This window comes from Cavia porcellus, unplaced genomic scaffold (assembly GCF_034190915.1).
Source record: "Cavia porcellus strain 051 isolate PalLab524CR breed Dunkin Hartley unplaced genomic scaffold, mCavPor4.1 scaffold_24, whole genome shotgun sequence".
In the NCBI taxonomy this organism is placed as follows: Eukaryota; Metazoa; Chordata; class Mammalia; order Rodentia; family Caviidae; genus Cavia; species Cavia porcellus.
In genome coordinates, this window is record NW_026947507.1 from 44,245,378 (window position 1) to 44,270,741 (window position 25,364).

The 25,364-nt window shown below is 43.7% G+C and overlaps 1 protein-coding gene and 1 pseudogene across 8 annotated transcripts in view; one reads left to right on the top strand and one right to left on the bottom strand.

Moving 5' to 3' along the window:
• The window catches only part of Mcph1 (microcephalin 1), a 186,215-nt gene that overhangs the window by 148,044 nt on the left and 12,807 nt on the right, over positions 1-25,364 (bottom strand). For 7 of the 8 annotated variants that reach the window (XM_063234982.1, XM_013143416.3, XM_063234986.1 and 4 more), the window contains exons 4-8: positions 10,761-10,848; positions 9,487-9,601; positions 8,575-8,715; positions 6,010-6,099; positions 2,604-3,710 (exon numbers count right to left, since the gene is read on the bottom strand). In XM_063234982.1, coding sequence (XP_063091052.1) covers positions 2,604-3,710; positions 6,010-6,099; positions 8,575-8,715; positions 9,487-9,601; positions 10,761-10,848 — 1,541 coding nt within the window. Of the gene's footprint in view, positions 1-2,603; positions 3,711-6,009; positions 6,100-8,574; positions 8,716-9,486; positions 9,604-10,760; positions 10,849-25,364 lie in introns of all 8 variants that reach the window. The other variant, XM_063234983.1, reaches the window with a different exon arrangement.
• LOC111754488 (Golgi apparatus membrane protein TVP23 homolog B-like) lies at positions 17,346-17,760 on the top strand (annotated as a pseudogene).

The following is a 25,364-nucleotide window of genomic DNA, read 5'->3' on the forward strand; positions in this document are numbered from 1 at the left end:
GGGATCAATCTAACAAAAGTAGTAAAAGATCTATTCAGGGAAAATTATAAGCCTGAAAAAAGAAATTGAAGAAGATCTCAGAAAATGAAAGGCACTCCTTATTCATGGACAAGAACAAATATTGTGAAAATGGCCATTCTCCCAAAATTGCTTTCAGATTTAATGCAATTCCAATCAAAATACCACTAGCATACTCACAGATCTAGAGAAACCATTCCTAAAATTCATCTGGAACCAGAAAAAGCCTAGAAGAGCAAAGGCAGTTCTAAGCAACAAAGGGAAGGCAGGAGGCATCACAATCCTTGACTTTAAGTTACATTACAAAGCTACTATAATAAAATCAGCATAGTACTGGAATAAAAACAGACCTGAAGATCAATGGAATAGATTAGAAGATATAACTACAACTACAAACACACTCAGCCACCTTACCTTTAATAAGAGGCCAAACATGTTCACTGGAAGAATGACAGTCTCTTTAATAAGTGGTGCTGGGAAAACTGGCTCTCTATATATCAAAAAACTAGACCCACGCCTATCACCATGTACTAAAGTCAAAATGCATCAAAGATCTAAATATTAAACAGAAACACCAAATCTGTTGAAAGATCAAGTAGGGAGAAATCTTGAAGGGGTAGAGAAGCCATGAATAAGCATCAAATGCACAGAAAATACTTTGCAGAATCAATAGCTGGGATCATGTTTTATTAAAAAGTTTCTGCATGTCAAAAGAAATCTCCGACAGAGTAAAAGGGAAACACATGAATTTTGAAAAAAATCTCAGTCAACTGTCCCTCAGACAAAGGACTTCTGTCTAGAACATATAAAGAATTAAAAAAAAAAAAAATCAGACTCCTGATATTCAAAGACCCAATCCAAAAATGGGCTTTTGAGATGAATACACAATTCTCACATAAAGTAATACAAATGTCAAATAAATACATGAAAAAATGTTCAGCATCATTACTCATTAGAGAAATACAAATTAAAACCACACTGAGATTCCATCTCACTCCAGAAAAAATGGCCAGCGTAAAGACCAACAACAAATATTGGAGAGTTTGCAGGGGGTGGGGGGTGGGGAGTGGGAAGGAATTCTTCCGCACTGTTGGTAGGAGTGTAGAATGGTACTGGAGGGTCCTCAAAAAGCTGGGATTGGAAGTCCCATTTGACCCAGCTATCCCACTTCTGGGCATATTCCCAGGAGAACTGAAAATGTCGTATCAGTGATATATGTGCATGCCGTTTACAGCAGCACAACTTGTAATAGCCAGATCTTGGAAACAACCTAAATGCCCATCAACTGAGAAATGGATAAAAAAGATGTGGTATTTTTATACAATAGAGTACTACTGAGCTATAAAGAATGCTCACGAGGTATTTATAAATAAATGGATGCAACTTGAGACCATACTCATAAGTGAAATAAATTAAACTTGTATGTGTAAATACCGTATTGTCTCCCTGTGTAAGAACGGTATGTATATAAAATACAAAATCCTCAATAAATACAGTGAAAGGGTAAGAATCTGCTCAAAGGGGAAAACTATTAGGGAAAAGGAGGAAAAAGAAAAAGTGTAAAGAAAATGTATCTAAATTTGTATAAACACACAGGATAGCTAAGATGATTGTGCTATAAATTCTGTAAGTTCTTGGAACACTTAACATTCACAGGATTGGAATGATTTTGCATGTTTGTGTCTGGTGATCTGAGGAATTCTTGAAGATTATTATGTAAAATAACAACCTTAGTTCTGTTCCTACCTCCTTGAAGGCCTGTATCACCATTGTTTTGGGCTCTTTGCTATTGTTATTTGTCTTTTTTGTTTCTTGTTTTTCTAGTTTTGTTTTTCCCTCTAATGCAGGAAGGATAGGTGTACACGTAGAGGCTTATACATGCCTAGAACTTCTAAACAGTTTACGAGAATCGATTATATTATGCGTGATGAAATGAACAGCTTCCCTATTATGTTTCATAAATAAATCATTATAATGTGCACAATTAAAGATAGTAATAAAAAATTAAATGATATGCCTAAAGCAAAGTAAGTAGATATCCAACAAGTGCTGCTATGAATTAACTTTCTGCTGGAGGGAAATGCTTTCAAAGCATTTCCTTACACTTGACATTACCCAGTTTCTTCAAAAATTACTGATAACAAAATGTCAAAATTTCCTTTTTCATCTCCCCTCTTTCTAGAAGTAATCAATGGCTCGTCTTTGAAATATGCTGCATCATAAGCATGCCCCCAGCTCTCAAGGGCCCCATCAGTGGCCTCTGCACTCTTGGCCACATCATGCTGAGGGACTGGGCTGGCCAGGAAAAGCCCCACACTGCCTCCTGCTCAGACAGGGCACTGCTGGCTTCCCTTACACGAAGGCAAAGGGGAAGAGCAGTCCTAACACCCTGACCAATAAGCTAGGTGACAAGCAATCCACCGCTAAAGAATTTACCATTGTGAAACATCAAACACACGTTTTTAAAAATTTGAAAGTGTTGGGGGAAGGAAAATACATTATGAAGAATCTGTGATGCATTTAAAATGTGGACTGCTGTGACGGATTTGTGTAGCAGAGATACTGGGAAAAGGATATCGACATACTTCCACTGTATCCCAGGGCTACATTTTCCTTTTCTTCCTCTGCAGGTTGCTCTTCTCCGAGACATAGCTTGCAGTCCTGTGCTTGCCCTACAGGGGACTCAGGCACTGCAGCAGTGGGGCCCTCTTTCTGGATGCTTCTCCTGCCAGCCAGTTCTCTCTGTGCTCTACTCCCCACCACAGGGGAGCAGCTGCCTTCCTGCCATGGACCAGCAGGGTCATGGGTAGCATGGTGACCTGCTGTGGGCCCTGCATCTTCTGCCTGGTAATGCCCAGCCTGCCTGCAGCACTCCGGGTTTTTCTCAGCAGCAGATGTGTCCTCTGCAGCGACGCATGCAGGACTCTGAAACCTGGAGTTAGCTTTTGCATTCAAATTGGTGAGGCTGACCACTCTTGGTTTTTCCCCAATACAAGTGAGGTCAGACATTTCTAGGATATTGGCTCTCTCCCTCTGGGAAAGGCTTCTGCAGGTGAGGGGAGCAGGACATGACAAAGGCTGAGACCCAGAAGGATAGTTCCCTGAGGTCCTCTCCTGGAGGTTCTCGGGGGAGAAGTAATCCTCGTAAGAGGATGCCCCACTGTCAGGAGTCTCCACAGTGGATGAGAATGGGAATTGTAGGCAGTATCTGGACCTGAGCAGTTGTGTGCAGGGCATTGAGGACCTCTGGCTGCTCCTCCTCCTCTTCGGCGTTTCTCTCAGAGGTGTGTACAAGTCCGCAGACACCCTTGTCCTGTTTGCCAAGGAGCTCCGGAGCACTGTTTGCAGCCAGAGATGCCTTCTGGTTGCAGATGTCGCAGGAGACGGGCTGCTTTTTTCCTCACTCATTTCAGATACCTCTGCAGCCTGCTTTCTCTCTAGGGTGACTATTTCACCACCTGGGTCTTGTGGCCAATTGATTCCTTCCTTTGGAAGAGCACCTGGGGGTTTCTGGGGATCCAACTCACTGAGGCTGCCGGACGATGCTAGTGAGCCAGTGTGACCTGTTCTCAGTACAGGTGAGGAATTGCACGCTTCACTTTTAATTTCCTTAACAGATTCTTCCAATTTCCTCTCCTGATTTCCACAGAGATCATCCAAAGATGAGTGTAAATCACCAGCAAAGGATTTACCTGGGAATATTAAAGAATTAACCATAAAATATTCTGTAAATGGAATCTTTAGCTGACCAATAAAAGAACACTTTTTTACAGCTATTAATTAAGAAGAGTACTGACCCAGTTTTGGTTCTCATTTCCTTTCAGGTTTATTCTTAATTAAGGCATGTAGTTTCCACCAGGGAATCTGGGCTTCTGCACAGTATTGGTCAGGACAAGGAGTGGCTCCAAGAGCCTTACACGTCTTTTCATATGAATGTGCACTTTTATCTATAGCTCTTTCCCAAATTCTCCAGTCTGTGCAGTATTTGAACTGCTGCCTTACATGATTGAGGTCGAGCTCTAGTCTTCCACAAAGCATTCCCCTAGGAAGGCTGGTCTTCACTTTCTCAATCTCCTGATTAAGGCCTTATGCTAGACTTATATTCAAAAGTGACCCATGTGGGAACCAAAACTGTCTGAACCATCATGCAGCTTACCCCTTCTCTTGAGAGTAACGCTGAGCTGCAGGCCACCTCCAGAAAGTCCTACAGGCTTCTCCTGGACTCTTGCTCCAAAACCATTTGGCTGTCAGTGCCCCATGAACCCCATGCTGGCCTCGACAGGTGTCAGCCACACTCCTTGACGGCATGGGAGCAGGCACCTAGCCGCACAGGGAAATCCTGCTGGAGGACCGAGGCTATCTCCTCTTCCCTGAGCACAGCTGGCCCAGGGCGGGCCCCTCCCTGCTCTAAGAACCTCTACAATCTATAGAGGCTGCACAGGATTCTCACCATGAACTCACTGAACTTCCAGAGGAAGAAAGGGGGTCACGGAAGAGTCCCCCTCGAGGCTTTTGGGAGGCCCAGCAGCAGCAGGCGGTGCCTATGCCAAGGCAGCCTTAGGGCCGAGGCTGGAACACAGGACCCTTTCAGTCTTAGCAGCTGAGTGTCTATTACACTTTGGAAAGCTGATCCACAGGGTGACATATCCTCACAAGTCAGACTAAGTCAGAGCCCTGCGTTCAGCACTCAGAACCCTGGTGACCTGTGCAAGCTTTGACCTCCTGGTGTTCTGGCTTTTTCTGTGGCAAATGGGGATGGTGATGGCATCTACTCCATGGGCTAACAGACGTCGGTGGAGTACAGCAAGACTTGTGAATTAGCACCTGCACATAGTAAAATGGGGCTGGCATAAGCTGCTGTCATCATTTGGTTTCCAGCCTAACCTTGGTTCATAAACTTCATTTATCCTATGATTTTGGAAAAGATGGCAACAGTCCTATTTGCTCCCTGATGCAGAGTCTGGAAACAAAACAAAATTTTGCCAAATGCTTCCATTTGTGAACCGAACTGTTTACAAACAAAAGTGTTCGCAAATTGATGTGCCACTATAAAAAAGATTAAATAGTTAAATAACTCAAACAGGCACAGAAGAAATAGCAAGAAAAAACTGCATTATCCAGGTGTGGTGGCACATGCTGGTGACTGGGGTACTCAGGCTGAGGCAGGAAGATCTCAAGGTGAAGTCTGGCCTGGATTTTACAGCAAGATGTTTTCTCAATAAAACAAAATGAAACAGACTGAGAGGAAGCCAGGGTTAGACATTGTGATCTGTGCATTATCACTGCTGCTACTTTCCTAACAAGGTGTCCCACAGTCGGAGTCCCTCTGAACACAGTTCTATCTCACCACTCTTGACCTAGGCTCTCTTGCAGGCTGGGTCAGAAAATGACAAGAAATCAGAGATAACCAAAGCACAGTTGTAACTTATTACTGCAAGTCAGTCTAGGGTCAGACGTGAAAAACTACGCATACACATGTGTGCAATGACCTCAGTCAGTGCCTCGCCCGGCTGCATGTCTCAGGCTGGGCAAGGCAGTGCTCACTAAGCTGTGACTGCCCCTCCCCTACTGTTTGACGTGTACACAGGTGAGTTCACAGGAGGTCACAAGAATTTTAAAAAGTAGCCAGGTGTGGTGGCTCATGCCTGTAATCTCAGCATGTGGGAGGCTGAGGCAGGAGGATCACTGTGAGTTCGAGACCAGCCTGAGCTACAAAGTGAGCCGCCTGAACCGAATAGCGAGACCCTGTCTCAAAAAGACAAAAAAGAAAAAAAAAAAAAGAATTTTAAAAAGTGTGAAACTGATTCCATGGTGAGAAAACAAACACCAAGGTGGAAAGCCACAGGAACCAGAGGGGATGCTGGACTCAGGAATCTACCATGCATTCATTACAATTGGTGCCAGAATCATCAGAGAAACATGACATTCTAAATAAAACAACCACTCAATTCTCATTATCTGAAATATGACACAAGGGAAATAGTAACTTACCTGCATACAAAGTACCCCCGGAAATGTTCACAGATGCTTCACACAGAGAGTCATCTGGAGTTTCCTGAGCCAGCTCGGTCCTCTGGGATGCTGTCAAGGGAATTGAAAGACCACACAGACTTCAGTGCTTTCCAAAGGATAGGACAACAGTGTCCCCACCCACTGCACTGGATGTTTTTTGTTTTTTTCTGAAGTACTGGAGATTGGACCCAGGGCCTTTGCACTGAGCTAGAGCCCCGGCCCTTTTTAATGGTTCTGTGACAGGGTCTCCCTGGTCTCGCATAACCCACTGTACATTAACTTGTGTCTTCTTTCTGCTATACATTTCAGACTTCAACGTGAAATAGCAAGCACAAAGAAAAACTTTAGACAATCTACTAGATACAAAATTACAAAATTCTCTATCCATCACATTATTTAGAAAGTGTTAAATGATAGAACCACAAAAATTACATGGGTGTTGAAAAGCTAACTTGCCTGAATGGATCTAGTCAGAAGCTTAACAAAGGTACAAGTGCATTTTCGGCTTGTCCTGCAGCTTGATAACCAGGCTCCTTCTTCAGGGAAGCTCCCACTAGTCACCTTCGTAACTAGGGCAGTGGCACTCAGCCACGGGAGGTGTGGGTCCCCAGCAGAGGTCTGGTAAAGTCTGGAGACATTTTTGGAATGCAGTGGTGAGGAATGGTATTGACAAGAGTCCTCAGAACAGGGAGTCATCCAGCCAAATGTCAATAGTGCTGAGGATAAGAAACCCTAGGGGCACGTAGAAACTACCCAATGACATTTACCAATGACATTAACGAGTGAGGGTGCAGGTGTTATCTGTGAGTGTGATGCATGCGGCACACAGAAACAAAGTTAAGTGTATGGATCACACACCCAAAATATCTTTTTTTTTTTTTAATCTGGGATTGAACTCACGATCTGGTGCTTGCCAAGCAGGCGCTTACGCCACTGAGCTAAATCTCTGGCCTCCAAAGGTATCTTTTAAAAAGACTCAGAAGGAAACTTTTGTGACAAAGTGACCAAGCCACTGTAAAAACAGAATTATAGATAAGGAAGGTGAGCACCGGCCGCTGAGTGCAGTCTGGCAAGCAATGGGATCATTGAGGTGAAGATGAATTAGTTCATGATGTGTCCCAACAGTCTGGATTCCACCTGGGACAAAGCTGGTCTCTCCAGACCCACCACAGCACTCTTAACACCAGCACCCTGGCTGCATCCTAGGAAAGCCTGTATTCCGTCCTGTGGGTCCCTGGAATGGCAGGGGACTAGGTGCAGCCCCAGAATGAGGAAGAAGTATGGATGGGGCACCTTAAGGGGCTGGCTAGGTGCGAGGCGCCAAGTCAAACACATAGATGGGGACCTGGACTCCCAAAAACACCTCGCGCAGCTTAGTCTAGTCTGGCTGTCCACTTCTAAACTTGACAAGCAGAGAGCTGCAGTCCTACCTAAGTCACCAGTGTTTCTATTTGTTATGTGCAGCTAAAACTATCAACTGACAGAGGTGTCCATTTGTATCATATAAAATACAAATGCAAGATAGGTTATATTGCCTCAAAAACACTCAAGAAAGAAATGAAAAATGTAATAGGCAGAGAGACAAAGACATAAAATCCAGAGGCAACTGTTAATAATATATTAAGTTACACTTAGCAAGTCACAGTCAATCGTATGAAAAAATATTCAGCTTCTCTAATAATCAAGGCAAATTAAATATAAAGTTTTTCAATCTTTAGATTTCTTTCAGATTGAAAAAATATTCAGTTAATGCCACTGAGTTTTCCAAGTATGGGGGAAACTGGGATTTTTGTAGACAATCAGTAAAGTTCATGTATGACTCAAAATTTTTGAAGCGTAATTTGTGTATCAAAACTTTTAAATCATCTTTATGAATTAATACTAAAATGCATGAAACCTTAGAAATGTAAGTGTCTATGGTACAGCCATGTAGGGTTATAATTGTAAGAAGTGGTGAAAAGAATTAAATAAAAATGCAAACAGCACAATGTAGTTTAAGTAAAAACAAAAACAAAAGCAGTGCATCTCTGCACAGAAACCCCACCTCTATCACATCCCTGCACACAAAGAGAATGGTGCTCTGCAAAAGCTCTGGACAAGTTAAAATACAGGCCACACCCGAGCAAGGACAAAGATTTAGGTGGGACTCCAGATGAGTTGTAACTATCAGTTACATTGTTAGATGTCCAATTGCTAGTTAAGTAGTTAAAAACATTAAAATTAAGAAATTATAAACTGACACCTTGGCTACATTAATCCAGAGTAAATTCTTTCAAAAGAGAAATGTAATTCTTTTAAAAAAGAAAATATTTCAGAGATGTTAAAAATGACAAGAGTTCTGACAAAAAGGATTTTAAACCTGGAAAAAACTATACATCCCAATATAAGCTTCAAAAGTCTTAACAAAGTATACAACTTTCTGGAATAAATATTATTAAGGTCTTCATTGAAATATCAGGAAACAATATTATGTAAAGAAAAAACTTTCCACTGTAACTTGTCCACATATTTGCATAATTTTCATTTTACAAACTGATCACGTACAGGTAGGGGAAAGATGTTCCCTTTTCTCCTTCATCTCCTGCAGTCTCTTCTCCATTGTGTCCTGGTAACTATTGATTTTAACTGAGGAACTATACGTCAATGAGCCACAAGACTCAAGTAAGAAAACAGGCACGTTGTTATCTGAAAACACAGAAATTCAACTTTAGGCTCAAAGATACACTTTTGCACCTCTGTAGCATGACCTCCCTCAGGATACCACCCCGCCACCTTCCTTGCCACCACCCCTGCTGCACCCACTCATGTGACCCATGCCACTAGTACCCTCTCAGTCATCTCATCTCACCTCACCTTGCCCTAACCAGATCCACGTGCACGCCAGAGGCCTGGGCCCTCACATCCAGGTGAGCAGACCAGACACAGAAGTTACACACAGGGTGCAGTGTGGCTCCTCCATATGACCTCACGCCAGGTGTTGACACTGGTCCCCATTAACCACTGCTCCCAGCTGCACACACACACCCACACACACTGCATGAGGTGGGGACCAGGGTTTTCCCACGCCATCAAAAGGCCACATTAAGATCTGTCTATCTCAGGTCACAAAACAAAAAGACCCAGTGTGAACACAGGCAAGATGAACACAGTCAAGAACTACTTGGGGCTTATGTCGATCAGGCTGACAGGTAATACTTTGTTTCATAATCATGCATACAGGCTGACCAGGTAATACTTTGTTTCATAATCATGCATAACAATAACGAGCTCCACCCACATGACACACGGTGAAGCCCGGTTCCGAGCACCCCCTGCCGCTCGGCGGCAGCTCCTCTTGTTTCTGAGGCTCCCAGTAGGGCGCTCTCCCGCCTCAGCTAACCCACAGGGCCCACCAGCCGGCAGGCAGCTGAATCCAGGAGGCCGCAACTGCAAGCAATGGGGTGCCTGCACCCTTACCTGGAGCTGTCTTTCGTCTCTGTAGCTCTTTAGTCATCTTCTCGAATTTCCTCTGAAGTTTTTTATCATTTTCTGGTGTTTTAGGAATGAAATCTTTGGGCTGCATGCACTTACGCTGTGCAGAAAGGATATAAGAATTAGTAATGCTACATTATAATAAAAATTCTTTTACAACAATAACAAAGAGGTTTTTGCACTTTATAAACTGGTAGCGTTTCTTTTTGTACCATTTTGTTAAAAGGCAGAATCTGAAAGATTAAGGAAGTGTCCTAAATAACTGTTTTCTAAGACACTTTCAGGATACCAACATCCTGAAATCTCTACAAAAGACCTTTGGAACTGTTCCTTACTATTTTTAGTTATTCTCTCATCATCTTCCCTTCAAAATCATGACATAGTAATAATATACAAAAGCAATTATCTTAGAATTACCAAAGAGAAGAACTATTATTTCATTACACCTTCTCATCTTTAAGTCACAGCAGCCCACTCAACCCAAACCTAGAACCGCCCAGAGCCCGCGCAAGCTAGACCAGTATTGTCTCACAGGACCTGGCTCAGAGAAAGGGAGGAGCACCTCTACCAGAACACCACTCTCTTCACAGCTGCCGTCGACCTCCCACACAGGTCACCTCTGCCGCGAGCCCCAACAGGGACCTCAGAGAAGCACGTCTTCCGCTGTGTGCCCTCAGGATTCAGGGTGATGTGACGGTCCAACCTGCCTACTGAGGACCAGTCTAACTCCTTGGTGACAGGTTTCTTTCTGCCCTTTCTCACTACGCCCAGGCTTGTGCTCCTGACTTAGAACATCAGTCCTCCCTCTTGCTCCTCTCTCATTAACACAAGTGCCAGCCCTCTCCCTGCAGCCTGGTCAGAGCCTGGCCATATGCAGCTTGCCCTCTAGCTTTACTAAGGATCCAACACTCCAAAGCATCTGAGGGTGACTAGTCTTTGGGCAACTTGTAGGTTTCCTGAAGCCCACAAGTCTCTCCCATTTTTTACAAAAGACATTGATGTATTCATGGGCTAAAGTAGTGAGGGTGAACCTTCTGGAGTTTTCAATGACAACAAACAGCCCGCTGCAGCACACATGCCATAGCTTCACCTCCACTGGGCTAAAGAAATCTTTAATTACCTACAAGTACCAGAAAAGAAAACAACAATTTTCATATGTAAGATAACTCTTAGGAAATACTCGAAAATGATTTCCTAGTAATAAAAATAAACTAATAAATTAGTAGCTGCCATGGTTTATGTGGAGACTGCACACTCACCTTTTTTTTCACCAGGCTTGTTGTGTGCTCTCTGGGATTAGCTGCCGGGAACAAGGACTCATCAGCATGCACACCAGTCATCCTGCACCTGCATAAGCAAGCGGAACAGTCTGATGCACATTCCTATCTACCAAGCTCACCGAGTGTCATGGTTTGTGTGTGGATGTCCCCTCAAAGCCTCATATGGTCATGGGTGGCATCTAGAGTTTGTGACTAATTTATGGTTCAGGACCGGGATTAGGGGTATGAGTGCTATTCTCGCCCTGGGGCAGGGAGCTTGTGTACAATTGCTCTCTTGCATCTTCCCTTTTTGCTCTTGTTTTCCACATTTGCTGTTTTCTGGGTCATGAACTACTGCCCTCTGCCACTCCACCTTGGAGCCATCCAAGTTGAATGAAAACCTCCACAAACTGTAACTCAGACCTTTCCTTCTGTCACTTTGGGTGTCTAGTATTTTGTCACAGCAACAAGGGAAAACTAACCAAAATGCAGAATTAAGAGTTAAATCTGCATATGCATCAGGTGGCACCTTAGGAAATCTCTGAGTAGATCACCACAATAGGTATTTCTTTTAAAATACATGTACTTAACCCCAAATGCAAAAGTCAATGTAAACTTTCCCAGATCTTTTCCATATGGAGTTTTTTTTAAAGTATAAGAGCAGAAGAGGTACAGGAAGTCAAATTTTTATGCAACAACTTTAGATTTGTACCTCAAACTTACCAGTACATGCTACTGACAAAGATAAAATTCGATGCTATTAAATATATGGTTAAGTCAGAACTAGGAGGTACCTAATGAAATTAAAGCCAAAGACTGTTGCTCTTCTAAAATTGGGCTTGGCTTTGTGTGTCTCTGTCAAGACCCCTGGAGGAGTAGGTGTGCACCCGTGCTGAGCTACACCTGTGTCCTCACACCTGCTGAATTGCCTCTCCTTACACTACTCCCCCTTCAGTCTTAGGGTGCCCTCATCGCTATCTCCTGTAAGCATTCAGCCACCAAATCTAAACAATACACTCATTTTTCAAGTGATCTACTGCCTCGGTTTCTGTATTACTGAATGATTACTCTCAGAACAGTTTACTCATCTTCCCTCACCAGGTCAAAAACCTCCCATCACTTCTATGATTACAAAAGGAACTCACATGTCCAGCTGCTCAATGTCTAAAACACAAACACAGATTTGAAAAAAAAATTAGGATATAGGGCGATGATACTTTCTACTGATACTGAAAGGTCTCTAAGCCATGTAAAGGAAAAGGAAGTTTTGGAAATAGGCATGTACCATCCCGCATGAGTCTATGCAGCATGGTAACTGACAACACTGGGCATTACTGGGAGGAATCCACAATGCTCAGAAAACCCCTTTCATCCTTCCGAGGGTATGAGAACTCAAGCTGTTTTCACAAGACAAGCACTTTCTTTCCCTTCCAATGGGCACACGACGGTTATGAAAACCAAGAGGTGTGTGTTACCCTAACAAACTGCATGCAGAGGCAGATGTGAGACACCAGCTGTCCTCCAGAATGGCTGCACAGAACTGTGCAACCTGCAGGTAAAACAACAGAAACTGCAGTCAGAGAAGTGCAACCAGGCAGGGCACGCGGAGCACTGTGTGCCAGAGGCATCTTGGTTCTGGTGGGTCTGGGAGCGCAGGCTACACTGGACCCATGCAGAGCACCTTGGCTGGTGCGCGGGACTCACGATTGAATGCATCAGTGAATGACTGGCGACTCAGGACTTTCTGAGGAGCTGTGCAGTCTGTGGGGAGCAAGCACCCTGACCAGGCCATGGCTAAGAAAGGTAGGAGGTGCCCAAGTCACAGCCTAAGTGACAGCTCCAGGGCAGGAGACTTGTCCTTGGGCTCTATAGCAATTTGGGGGGAGGTGCTGACAGCTCAGCAGAGGCTGCGGGGGTGGAGAGGGTGACTGAGCAAGACTTATGTAATAAAAACAGAAAGTCCTTGACCTCTGGTTAAATCTAGTAGAATAAACATGACTTTTCTCTTGTCCCTCAAAAACCCCAATAAAATGACAGTAAAGGAAAACCAAATGATATAACCCAATAAAAAAAAAGACTAGATAAGAGCTATGAAGAATTAAAGGCAAACAAACAAACAAACAAAAAAAACCCAGTGAGGCCAGGAGAGCAGGGAAGAGTCCACACAGAAGGCCCTGGGCCACAGCCCTCAACCCAGGCGGTGTCCTCAAGGTGGAGATGCACAGGACAAATGTGAGGGCCCCTTTCTCATCAGGGGGCTATGCCAGGCAGTGTGCCACTGTCAGACAACTGAACTGCAGGAGCTCTGACTTCAGGAGGACCTGGTATTCATTACCAAGTGTCTATCTACATGAATGCCCACAGGGTGAAATGTATTTAACCAGAGAAAAGAGGGAAGTTCTGGTCATGTGACAACACAAATGGCCCTTGCTAAAAAGCCAGCAAAAAGGCAACACGTCATATATGACTCCATTTATATGAAGTGTCCAGAAGAGGAAAGTCCAGAGACAGCCAAGCGACAGTCCCCTGGCCTGGGTACCTGGGGCGTGATGGCTGAAGGGTACAGGCTTTGATATGAAGAAACTGTTGCAAAGTTGTGAGACGGCTGTGCAATTCTATGAATATGTTTAAAAGCAGGAATCTCCTACTTAAGATGGGAAAGTGGTACAGCACACAGTCAGATCTGAGAACACTTAGGAACAGAGAAAACAGACACCCCCGCATCCCCGCGAAAGGCTCAAATTCAACACAGGACACATGCCAGGTTTTGGTGAGGAGGTAGCAGAAATGGAACACTACTGGTAGGAATGTGAAACCGCCCACTCCAGAGCCAAGAGTGGGTAATGACCCGAGAGAGAGAGAGAGAGAGAGAGAGAGAGAGAGAGAGAGAGAATGGGACACATACAAACATGTGTCGTGGCAACTGTACCTATCTACAATGACCAACAAAGGAGAGCCACCCAAACTTCCCTCCATGGTGAATGCATCAGCAACTGCAGTATACACACGCAGCAGAATACTATTTAGCCATAAAAAGGAACTAAAACTACTGCTGTATACAACAACACAGATAAATCTCAAGGGAAAAAAAATCACAAAAGCAGGCACAAAACAGCCCATGCTGGAGGGTGCACTGTATGAGACTCCAGAGTGCCAGGCTCAGTGTAGCCACAGAAGCCAGGCCCATGGATTGTCCAGGGCAAGGGCAGGAGGGATGCTGACACAGAAGAACAGAGGGGACTTGGGTGTGACAGAAATCTACACTGAGGTTGTAAACGCAGCAACCTGTCATTTAGAATGGGTACATTTGTGTGAATTATGTATCTGCAAGACTGATCTGAGGCAGCAAACCACACACCTATGCATGTAGGCTGTGAACTGCTGCGAGTGAGCAGGGCCTGGCCTAACAAAGAGGTAAACCAGCAGAGCGCACGCCAGCCAGGAGGGAAGCAGCTCAGGTGGCCGCTTTCTCGACACCATGGATTTCAGTCCCGGCCATGGCGCTGGTGAGGAACAGCAGGAGGAGAGGACGGCTGGCAGCAGCGGCACAGGAGACGTGGTGGCAGACCCTGTGTGCCATGCTGTCCCAGGCGCAGTCTTAAAACCTCCTGCCAACACCATTAAGTCCAGCTGCCTTGTGAGGACTGTCACCCCGACCTGCGGGTGAGCACTGCCTTTCCTCCTCCTCCACAGCAGACAGTGCAGCTGACAGATTGTTTGGCCAAGCCATGATGGCTGCGTGACAGGACGCTTGCTTTATGGCTGGTTTCTGGAAAGGCTCAATTCAACCCAGCAGAACTGTCTGACAAAAGTGACACAAGTATGAAAGACATGTTCTGTTCCTTGGAGAACAAGCTCCCCAGAGCTCACCTACCAGATGGATGCAGAGAGTCACTCCCTGAGCCCCACCCTACTTGGGCTGCAAAGAGTCCACAAGGAAGAAGTGAGCAGGTGATACAAAACACTGTGTGTTAACAACTTGCACAGTGCCACACACAGTAGAGCGCTGAAATTCTTAAGTGAAGACACATTTAAAAGTTACCCAAATCATGCTGACTAGAGAAAAAAGCTCCCTTTTCAATCTCAGTAGTTCCTCAGAAATATAAACTAGTACTAGCTCTCCATCTGGTGGTCAGAAGGAGAAGTGTCTCCAGGATGCCCTAGACACAGAACCAACAAAGGCTGCTGCTCTTTCAGGTCCACAGCAGCCAGCACCCTGTGTGCCATGCTGTCCCAGGCGCAGTCTTAAAACCTCCTGCCATCACCATGAAGTCCAGCTGCCTTGTGAGGACTGTCACCCCGACCTGCGGGTGAGCACTGCCTTTCCTCCTCCTCTACAGTATACAGTGCAGCTGACAGATCGTTTGGCCAAGCCATGATGGCTGCGTGACAGGAAGGGGCTACTCTGGTGAGCTCCGCAGGCACCCAGACCTCCCAAGCTACCCGTGCACCCTCAAGGTTAGGACCACTCCCTCCTCTGCCAGACAGTGAGCCCAGCCTGCTTAGCAAGTGTGTGAATCTCCTACACAGACTCTCAAATCAATCTTCTTTCTGGCCACTGCCTCCCCTCCAGTTACCCTGTGCCCATTCGAAGGGGCCTCCCAGCAACAAGACACTGCCACTCCCAGGAACTAAGGCGTGGGGACAGACCCACCATGTGAGCAGCACAGACTGCATCACTGCAGAGAGCACTGACTGCAGTACTCAGCAAGCACCCCAAGACCAGCGAGGAGAGTGCATCTCAGCAGCACAGTGCCATAGATCATGCACAGCCAAGGGCACAGTGAGAAGAAAGAAGAGAAGCTGAGGGTTTTGCAGAGATACCATGGTCCCAAATGAGGTATCGCCGATCCTTGGTCGGCAACCTTCAGTGGTGTCATCACCATCACCAGAGCTGCACAGGGTGCATACATGCGGTGCCAACCACGTCCAGCCCACTGCAGTCTCTCAGGCCAGCAAAGACAGAAACCCAGGAACAGCCTTTCAATCTGACAGTGACTGTTTACAAAATTGAACTTTATGATCAACTTCAAGAGAACTTGGAAGTGAGAGTCAAGGTGGTCTTTATATCCTTCACCTTTATTTTTTAAATCCAATATAAAAATCCGTATGGTCCAAAGGAAATGCCAGAGTCGCACCAGTGGCTGTTTCAGGACGGGCTCTTTCTCCCAGCCAAACGGGATTGTAGCGACACCTAGCGACCACATGCTCCAATACTCAAAGCCTCAGGAATCACATGGGTCAGACAGGACTGTTTAGCAACAGGGAAAGCTCAGCTTGGCTCTTACCCTGAATTCTGTGGAGAAGTTCAAGTCAGAAACGCAAAGACACTAATTTACACCTAAAATTGAGAAAGGTGGGCTGGGCATTTAGCTCAGTGGAGCAAGCACCTGCTTGGCAAAAGGAAGACTGTCAAGTTTGACCCCAGTACCAAAAAGAAAAAAAAGTAAGATGTGAATAACCTCTAAATCAAATGAAGAAAGATAGAAAGGTGCTGAAATGGGTGTCCTTTCACAGTGTTTTAAAGAGTTAAACTAGCACATTCTACGAGTAACTTGGCAGCAGTTACATACACTTAAGTACACAAACCCTGTGTACCAGGAAATTCACTTTAGGGATTTAAGCCTATGAAAAGGCTAATACATACAGAACAGTGATGCACAGAGAGGCACGACGCCATACTACTTCTGACTGGGAAGTAATAAGTAAAAAACTACCCTTTCATACCAACAGACCAGTTACATGACCTACTGGACATCTATTATAAGAATTCATACACATGCGTATATTAAAAAGTGGGACATTTCTCCGTGTACAAACATGGAAAGATGTGCTCTGAGATAGTTAACTAAAGGATGGTGTGTTTTACTAAAAGAATAAAAATCTAGTTCTTTATATGGACCATATAAATAGGAATTTACAAATGCATATGTATGTATTTTTATGCCTTTATTGGTAAAAGTATGAAACTATATACCCTAAATTCTCTTTCAGTGTAGGGAAAGAAAGATAAGGCAAGAGGTAGATTAGGTGAGAATTTTTCACTTGAAAAAGAACAGCAGCTACCCGGTCTGCATCTCCCCCCACACCCTCAAGAAAAGAGCACAGAAAAGGCTCTTAAATGACACGAGACCTACACACTCACCGATGGCACACACTCAGTGAACTCTGAGCAGAAAAATAATCCAGATTCCATGGCGGCGGCAAGTGTGTGGGCATAGGATGCAGGGGAAACAGGCTGGAGACTGCGTAAAGCCAGAAGGGCCTCACACCAGGCACACGCCCACAGGCTGGGCAGCACCAGGAGATGGTCTGCTCAAAGCGGAGGGCGCCCAGCATGTCCCCAGTCAGATGACAGCTCTACCCCAGGAAGGGGCCTGGATGGCAGGCCCTGGAAACCATCAGCTACGGGGAAGCATGCAGAGCAAAGAGGAAAAGGGAAACATCTATGAGCGTTGCAGAGGGCCGCCCCGCGGTCCACTGTGCAGCAATTCTGATGCAGAGGCGACAGCTAAGAGAGCCACAGTCCGACACCCATGACGGCACTGCTCCATCTGTTCTTTCAAGTCAGCCTGTACGGTCACCATTATCTTCCTGCTGTCGTGTGACTCTTGGGCAGTGAACAATGCCACAGGCAGACTAATGGCTGGCCTATGTTGGTGGAGCCATACTTATGAGGATAGAAAACAGCCAATGGGTGTTTGAGCCCAGGAAAGCAAGTTCTCAAGAGAATAAAGTATTTCACAGGCTGAATCAAGAATATTTTGGTTATCAGTTATTGCCTGTCCAGGGCTGTGGGCGAGATTTGCCCTAGAAGTGCTTCTTTCCCTTAGGAGTAAAGTGGCTGGTGGTGGTCATCACGGGTTTGACGCTACATGGTGCCACCCTGTATGGTTGCACCAGCTGTGAGGTGGGCAGCAGGACTCTAACCAGCATGGTCACTGCGTATCCTGGGACGCAGTTTTTAAGACAAAACACTGGAGAGGCTCAGACTTCTTGAGTAGAGAGGAAGTGTATGTTTATGTTTGGTTACCTGAAAGAGTTTCCTAAATTTGAACTGTTTAGAGGTCCAATGATTTTGCAAAGAGAAGTGTTAGGTTTGTTTTTCTGCTTAAAAGCTTTATTTAAAAAAAGAAACAGTTTCATATTGTTTTTATTTTCTTTGTGGTTGAGGCTAGAAAAGTATTAGTATCATTAGAAACACTGTCAGAATTTGTTTTATAGTAATGCATATGCACAGCCATGTAACAGCGACATCCTAAATTAATGTGTCCATAACAGATCTTTACATTTTGATCCAGAGTATAGAAGGGTAATCTTAGTCTGTTTCATAGTTCTGTGTGTTTACAGATTATTTCTGTCAATTATTTTCAGAAGTCAGTTTTGCATCTACGTAATAGTGAGCACTTTGGCTTATATATGACTTTTTAAAGTTAGAAATATTTGTTAATTTTTAATATGTACTTTCTGGTGAAATTTCTTATTTTAAAAATACATGCAAGCAGGTAAAAACAAAATACTGGCCAGAAGCATTAACAAATTTCTAAAACTGCATTCTTATTTTTATTTTGTGGCCAATAATACCTAGACAGAATCTTCAGAGTTCCTGTTTAAGGTGTGCCCATGGATTGCTTGCATCCAGTGAGTGTTGTACTCTAAGAAAATACCTTCATTATTTTGTGTATTATAGCAAACCTGCAACGTGGCTTACTAAATGTGTTTTTTTATCCTTTTTCCCTAACTGATATGTTAAGCAATACTCTCCTCTGTAAAGAATTGCAAGAATCTCACCTAATTGATATGTTAACCATTGTTGCCCTCTACAAACTACAGAAGTTGTGCTAAAACAAGCTAACAGGGTTGTTAATCACTGTTAGGCACCTCTATTCTCCGCTAAAGAGCTAAAGAGAACTAGGATGGCCCACTAATTTACACTTGTTTGAAGTAACTTGTGTGCAGAGAGATTTGCGTATGAGTTTAACCCTTTACCTGACCTTGACACATAACCGCCATTTTCTGTTCTGTATGGCGCCTTATTGCCTCCCTCTCCCCTCACCTATCGATTTAGGCCATAAAGAATTTGGGTTTCTGGTGACCTCTTCCCAACCCGGTGATGATCTGTCATAAAATGAGCCTACCCCAATTTTAAGAACTGTTTAGCTTCAAAGAAATTACCGGGAAATACTATGGCCCAAACCCCAATCGGTGCTTTCCTTTTGTTCTGTATGCATCAAATGAGTTAGATATCAGATCTTTGTAAAAGTTAAGTTTCAGCTTCTTGTAACTCTTGACCCCTTCACACCCACTAGCGAAAACGAGCTGTCCTGGGATAATTAACTCTCCACTTTCTTCTCCAAACATTGCTGCAGATGTGCCACTCTGAGATAATGTCAGTCTGTAGGATGGGAGTAATTTGAGAAACACCAGGAACTCCCGAGATTGTCAGAGCTAAGTGGACAGCAATACAGTTTCCAGACTCGGGTCAACAAGTTTGATGGCTCTGCAGGTTTCTTTGTTTCTCCCCCGCCCCCCCTTTTCCTCCAGCCTCTTTAAAGTCCTCCCTTCAGTCTCTGGAGGACACTGTCTCCAGATGGACACTGTCTCCAAATTGGCTCCCGGAGACTCGTCGCCAGGCCTGGAAATAAAGCCTTTGCTTCCCAAATTTCAGTCTCTTGCTTCCTTGGATTTTATACCGGGGCCCGAGTTATAACAGTGAGCACCACAGAAAGTGATAAATGAATATCGTGGTAACAGTGGGAGACTTCAAAGCCCACCTCTACCGCTGGGTGTACAGCCAGACAGAGTGCAGGCTGGCACAGAAACCTAAAAACCAGTAGGACCCAACTAGACCTGACAGACGCCTATTTACAGAACGCTGGATTCAGTGACAGAATACACATTCATTTCAAATGTGTATTTAACACTCTCCTGGGTGCACAATATATTAGGGCCTAAAACAAATTCTAAATGGCTGGAGTTTTTTTTTTTTTTTTTTTCAAATTTACAAATATGGAACAACCCCGTAAGAAAAACCTCGTCTTAGTCACATTCCTCACACTAAGACACAACACCCAGTGCCCGCAACTTCCAGGAGGAGAGGTTCACTCCAGTTCAGTTTCACAGTGCTCAGTTCACAGCTGGCAGGCTCCAGTACAGATGTGTGCAGAAGAAAGCTGCTCACACCACAGGGGCCAGGGAGTCAGGGAGCGAGAGGCTCAGGTGGGAGACGCATCCTCCCAGTCCTGCACAGCAGCAACCTGGTCCTCAGACAAGCCACTTGAGTGGACGTGCCATCGTGATCCAATCAGCTTCCAAAAGCTCAGCCTCTGAATGCAAGCCTTTTTGAGGGGCAGTCCAGATTCTAACTCTAACATTTCTAAATAGCCAATGAGTCAAAGAAGAAATTACAAAGAAAATTAGAAAATAAAAAATAAAAATAAAACAGAAAAGAACACCTTGTGAGCTGCACCTAAGTCATGCTTAGCAAGAAATTTCTTACTTGTAAACATATGTATATGCAAATGTTCCAAAACACAAATTCCAAAAAGCTTCTGATCCCAAACACTTCAAATAAGGGATACCCATTTTCTATTAAAAAAGATAATCAATAAGCTAATCTTCCACCTACAGAAATTAGACAAAGTACAAATTAATTCCAAAGTAAGCAGAAAGAAGTCATAGTGGAGAGTATAGTGAATACAGTTAAAAATCATCAATAAAAGGACCATCAAATGATCAAAATTGACAAGCCTTTAGCTAGCTAGACTGACCAGGACAAAGGGAAGAGGATGCCTGAAGCCAAGGATGAACTAATATCGACCTCCTGGAAAAATAGCAGGCCGAGAGTTCTACAAGCAGATGTATGCCAACAGGACAACCCAGACACCTTGCACAGACCCTGGAAAGACACAAGCTACTGAAACCAACTCAAAAGGAAGCAAAAAACTAAGCAGAGCTTTTAAAAGGATGGAACAACCAAAATACAAAAGAAAGCCAGGACCAGATAGCTTCACTGATAAATTCTACCAAATGTTCAAAGAAAAAAACAATGTATCAGTCCTTTATAACACTTCAAAAACTGAAGAATGCATCCCAGTAATGAAGTAATGCTGTAACACCAAAATCAAAGTTTTCAAGGGAAAACTAGACCTGTATCTCTTATGAACATAGAAAGTAAATTAAAATACTGACCAAAGAAAAAGTACATGAACAAGTTGTAGTCAAGGTTTGCAAGGGAAACAATTTAATACAGGACACATAATTTATAGGGTTATTTTATAAGTCATCCAAAAAATCCAGCTGAGGGCTTGGATCCAATGGCAATGTCCTGCATGAGTCCAGCTAAAAACCTAGAGCCTATGACAACATCCCCCTCGAGGCCAACAGCAGGCCTAGAGCCCATGCAATGCCTCACGCACGTTTATTTCATGTATCTGTTCGGGGAAGGCCCAAAGATCAGTGGTGAAAGCTAGAAAGTCTGCAGCAGCAGGATGAAGGATCTGTGTCAGCAAGCTGAGGGATCTGTACTGGAGCCATGAAGTGACACGCAAAGTAAGGACCAGAGCTCCCCTGAAAAGCACCACACCATCTGCAGCAACAGCAAGGTCCTGAGCTCTTCCAACAATGAAAACAGCCAAGGTCATATCAGAAGAACCAGTGCAACACACTTTGCCAGGACAGTCAGTGGCACACTGTCTTCTTTCCGGTTCTCCTTTACACACTCTTGGGAACAATCTGCAAGTGGGCCCTCTGCACCCAATACCACACTCATTTGGTTACAAGTTGACCACCAGCTGTCAACCCACCACACAAGCCCAAAGTGGTGGAGCATGCCTCTGGAGGCCAAGACAGGAGGATCACCAGGTTGTACCCAAGCTAGACAACTTAGCTAGACCTTGTCTCAAAAAATAATAAAAGGATGGGATATAGCTCAGTGCAGAGGCCCCGAATTCAATCCCAGGTACCACCAAAATAAATAAATAAACAAATAAACAAATAAAATAAAACAAATAAATAAAAAATAATAATACGTGGTATCAGTAATAATCAGGAAATAAACTCAAGCCATAATAAGATTTTATCCAGCAGGTGTGGTGGCACATCCTGTAATCCTAGTTACTCAGAAAATTACAACAGAAGGATCAGAAGTTTGAGGTCAGTCCACAAAAGAAAAAGACAACAAAAAAAGATGTATCACCACATCCATTAACATGGTATTATCAAAAGACAGAATTTAAAAAGGGCTGGCGAAGGCATGGTGGTACACACTGGTATTCCCAGCACCCGAGAAGGCGAACTCAGGAGGACCCCAAATTTAAGCCCATTGTGGGCAAGTTAGAGATAGTGAAGCTCTGTCTCCAAAAATTAAAAAGGGATGGAAATGCAGCTCAGTGCAAAGGCCTTGGGTTCAAGCCTTGGTATGTAGGAAAAAAAATGGGGGTGGGGAGGAGAGCTGTCCTCTGTTTTTTTGTTTTTGTTTTTATTTTTTATTTTATTTATTTTTTTTTTTATTTAAAGAAAAGGAAACAAAAAAAATACATGGAGATAAAAAAAAGGGAAGAAATAATACAAAATTACAGACAGACAAATGGTAAGAAATTGCTGGTTGATAAGTTACACATTGTCATCTTAGAAATAGCTGTTCAGGTTATAGAATTAAAGTATTTAGAATGACATTCAAAAAGTGACCCTACAAACCATTCTGCTCTATGATCGAACAAAAGCTCAGTAATATGATTATCAGTCCTACACATTTGTTTTACATCTCAAAGAGGGTAAGATTAAACATATCAAAACAGAACAGAACATTAAAAAAAAAAACAATTTAAAGAAATACAGATTTCAAAGCAAGTCCACTGGAGATCTTCATTATCTAACTGTCTCTAGTTTCTTACAAATAGTTGTCCCTATCTTCACCCACTTTATATGCTTATTGCATATTATAGAACTAATCAAATCATTGCAGGATGATGAAGTCTTTTTAGGTCCTCAAGTTCCAAATTAGGGAAGACAACAGTAACTACCATCGCATCTCTCATTCTCTTTGTGATAGCTGTCCCCATCTCTACATATGCTGAAGTTGAACCCAAGAAACCAGTCCAATGTCATTCTAATCAGCGAATAATAGATTGCTAGAATTTATATTATAATGCTACAAAATAAGCCTCGGGTTTCTCAGCGTCTCTTTCTCAGAGTATCTGTTCCTTACATCTTGCATTATATAATCTGTTCCCGTAAATGATTTAAAAAAAAAAAACAACCCATGTGTGAATTTCTACATATATATCTATCCTCTCTGTATTACAGGGAAAACCAAGTCATAGCAAGACAGCAAAACAATTTCCTAGAAAAACATGCAATGGATAAGACATATAAGACTACAATATAAATGATCTTCCGTAGCTACTATGTTTTCTCTTGTTATTTTCAATAGATTTGTCCACAACACTGGTTTATTATAGTTAAACATAGTATCACCTATTTTTATAAAAACTTAACTTTGACAGCACTGTAGGATTTGAGAGCTGTTACTAATTAATACCAGTATGGATATCCTTTACATCTTGTCATGCTCAGAGTAGTTGCCTCTACTTTTAGGGTTGATACTAACAAGCATACCAATTTCAAATAAAATCAGCCAAGGCCAACCCATAGTCTTATGATTCAGATTCAATTAAGATCAGTCATAGTAAGACAATGTAAGTAATACAGGATTTCAGTTTAAGTTAATAGGAAAGTAAGGATAGTTACCATGGTATAACCTGCTATTTTTGGTTCAAGAGGTCTGTGCCCTCAAATCTGACATGAGTGGACAGACCAGAACAAATTAAATTCATACTAAATATAGCGATAGGACTACTGTGTCTTTTAAATCGTTATACACCATTAACAATGACCTCTGCTCTTTTTTTAAATATAGTTTCAGAGCTGTCTATACTAAAGACTATAGCTTACCGTCTCTGCCTCATGTCTGCTACTCCACTTTTCTGCTATAATTTGTCCACCTTATTCCCTCATTCCATTGTCTGCCCCGTTCACTGAAGCCTCTCTGCCACTGTTGCTGGAATCCAGGTATCTCTTCTTCTCTTTCTCTGTAATGTCCTTCAGCGCTCTCTGTAGGGTTGGGTTGGTGGCCACGAACTCCCACAGTTCCTCCTTGTCTTGAAAGTATCTTATTTCTTCATTAATTTTGAGAGAGAGTTTTGATGGGTATATGAACTTTGGTTGCATATTTTTTTCTTTCAGGACTTGGAATATTTCTCCCTACTCCCTTCTTGACTTAAGAGTTTGTGTTGATAAGTCTGTTGTTATTTTGATAGTTTTCCCATTGTAGGTAATCTGCATCTTTTCTCTGGCTGCTTTTAATATTCTGTTCTTTTGGTGGATTTCTGGAATCTGTGGTTACTGTGCTTGTTCTCTTTAGTGTTTACTTCTCCTGGGCTTATTTTCTCATGTTGGGCAGCTGGAGATTTTTTTTAAATTTTTATCTCTTGTCATATTTCTGGTTTCTTTCAGACTGTCCTGGGGTTCTCTGGCCCTCTCCGAATTGCTTAGGGCCTTTCAGAAGCGTGCTGACTTGAGTTTTTGCTGTCCTCCCCAATTTGCTGTTATCTGGGGCAGGCTGGGATGCAGGGGTGGTCACTATGGCACAGGGTTCTGCCCAAATCCCAGCTGTTCTGTGACAGGAGCACCAGAACAGCAGATCTGCCCAAATCCAAAATGTCTCCCACTAGTTCTCTGTAAGGAGCTGAAGCCAGCACGTAATCAGGCTCTGCCAAATTTCAAGATGTCTTCCACCAGCCCTCCCTACAGGGGGACCTGGTGATGTCACCGAGCTGTAGTTTCTGCCCAACACTAAAATGTCTGCCGCCAGACTCAGTTATTGATGTCCCCGTGGTGGCGGGCACTGTCCAGTTCCAAGATGTTCTCTGGCCAACCCCAGCAGCCGCGGGGTTCCCAGTACTCACCAGAGTCCGGAGCAGGTCCTCATTCCGGGTCCACCGCATACCAAGTTGCCCATCTTTCCCGCACTCCCGGCACAGCGCGGAACAGTCAGAAATCTGCGCACCGTTTAGATTTGGAACTCCAAAGCCTTGTATGATCTCCTCTGGTGCAGCGGTGCAGTCCTGGCTGCTACTCGGAGTCCCGGGTCTCAGTTTCCCGCAGTCACCAAAAGCAACACAGCTTTTCCTGCTGGGTCCACAGGTCAGTTTGTTGATTTAAAGGCGCGGGATTTGCAGCCTCCCGTTATCAGCGTTCACGGTCTCAGCACGACTTTAAATCCTCCAGCTGCACTGTCTTGGTTAATAAGAATTGCTATCGATTTGTCTGGCCCTCTCCATGTTGTCATATTCTAGCTTCTAGTATGATTTCTCTGGAGAGACTCTTTGCTCGATCCCCTAGCAAGCCACCATTTTTCTGTTTTTGTTTTTAAAGAAGTTGACAAGCTGATCCTAAGATTCACAGGAAAATGGAAGGAACTCAAAATGCTAAAGGACCTCTTGCAAAAGAGGAAGTTGAAAGATTCATGTCCCAATCTCAAAACGTACTGCAAAGCTTTTCTAATCAAAAAGGGCTGGAGATGTGGCTTAGTGGAGGAGTGCT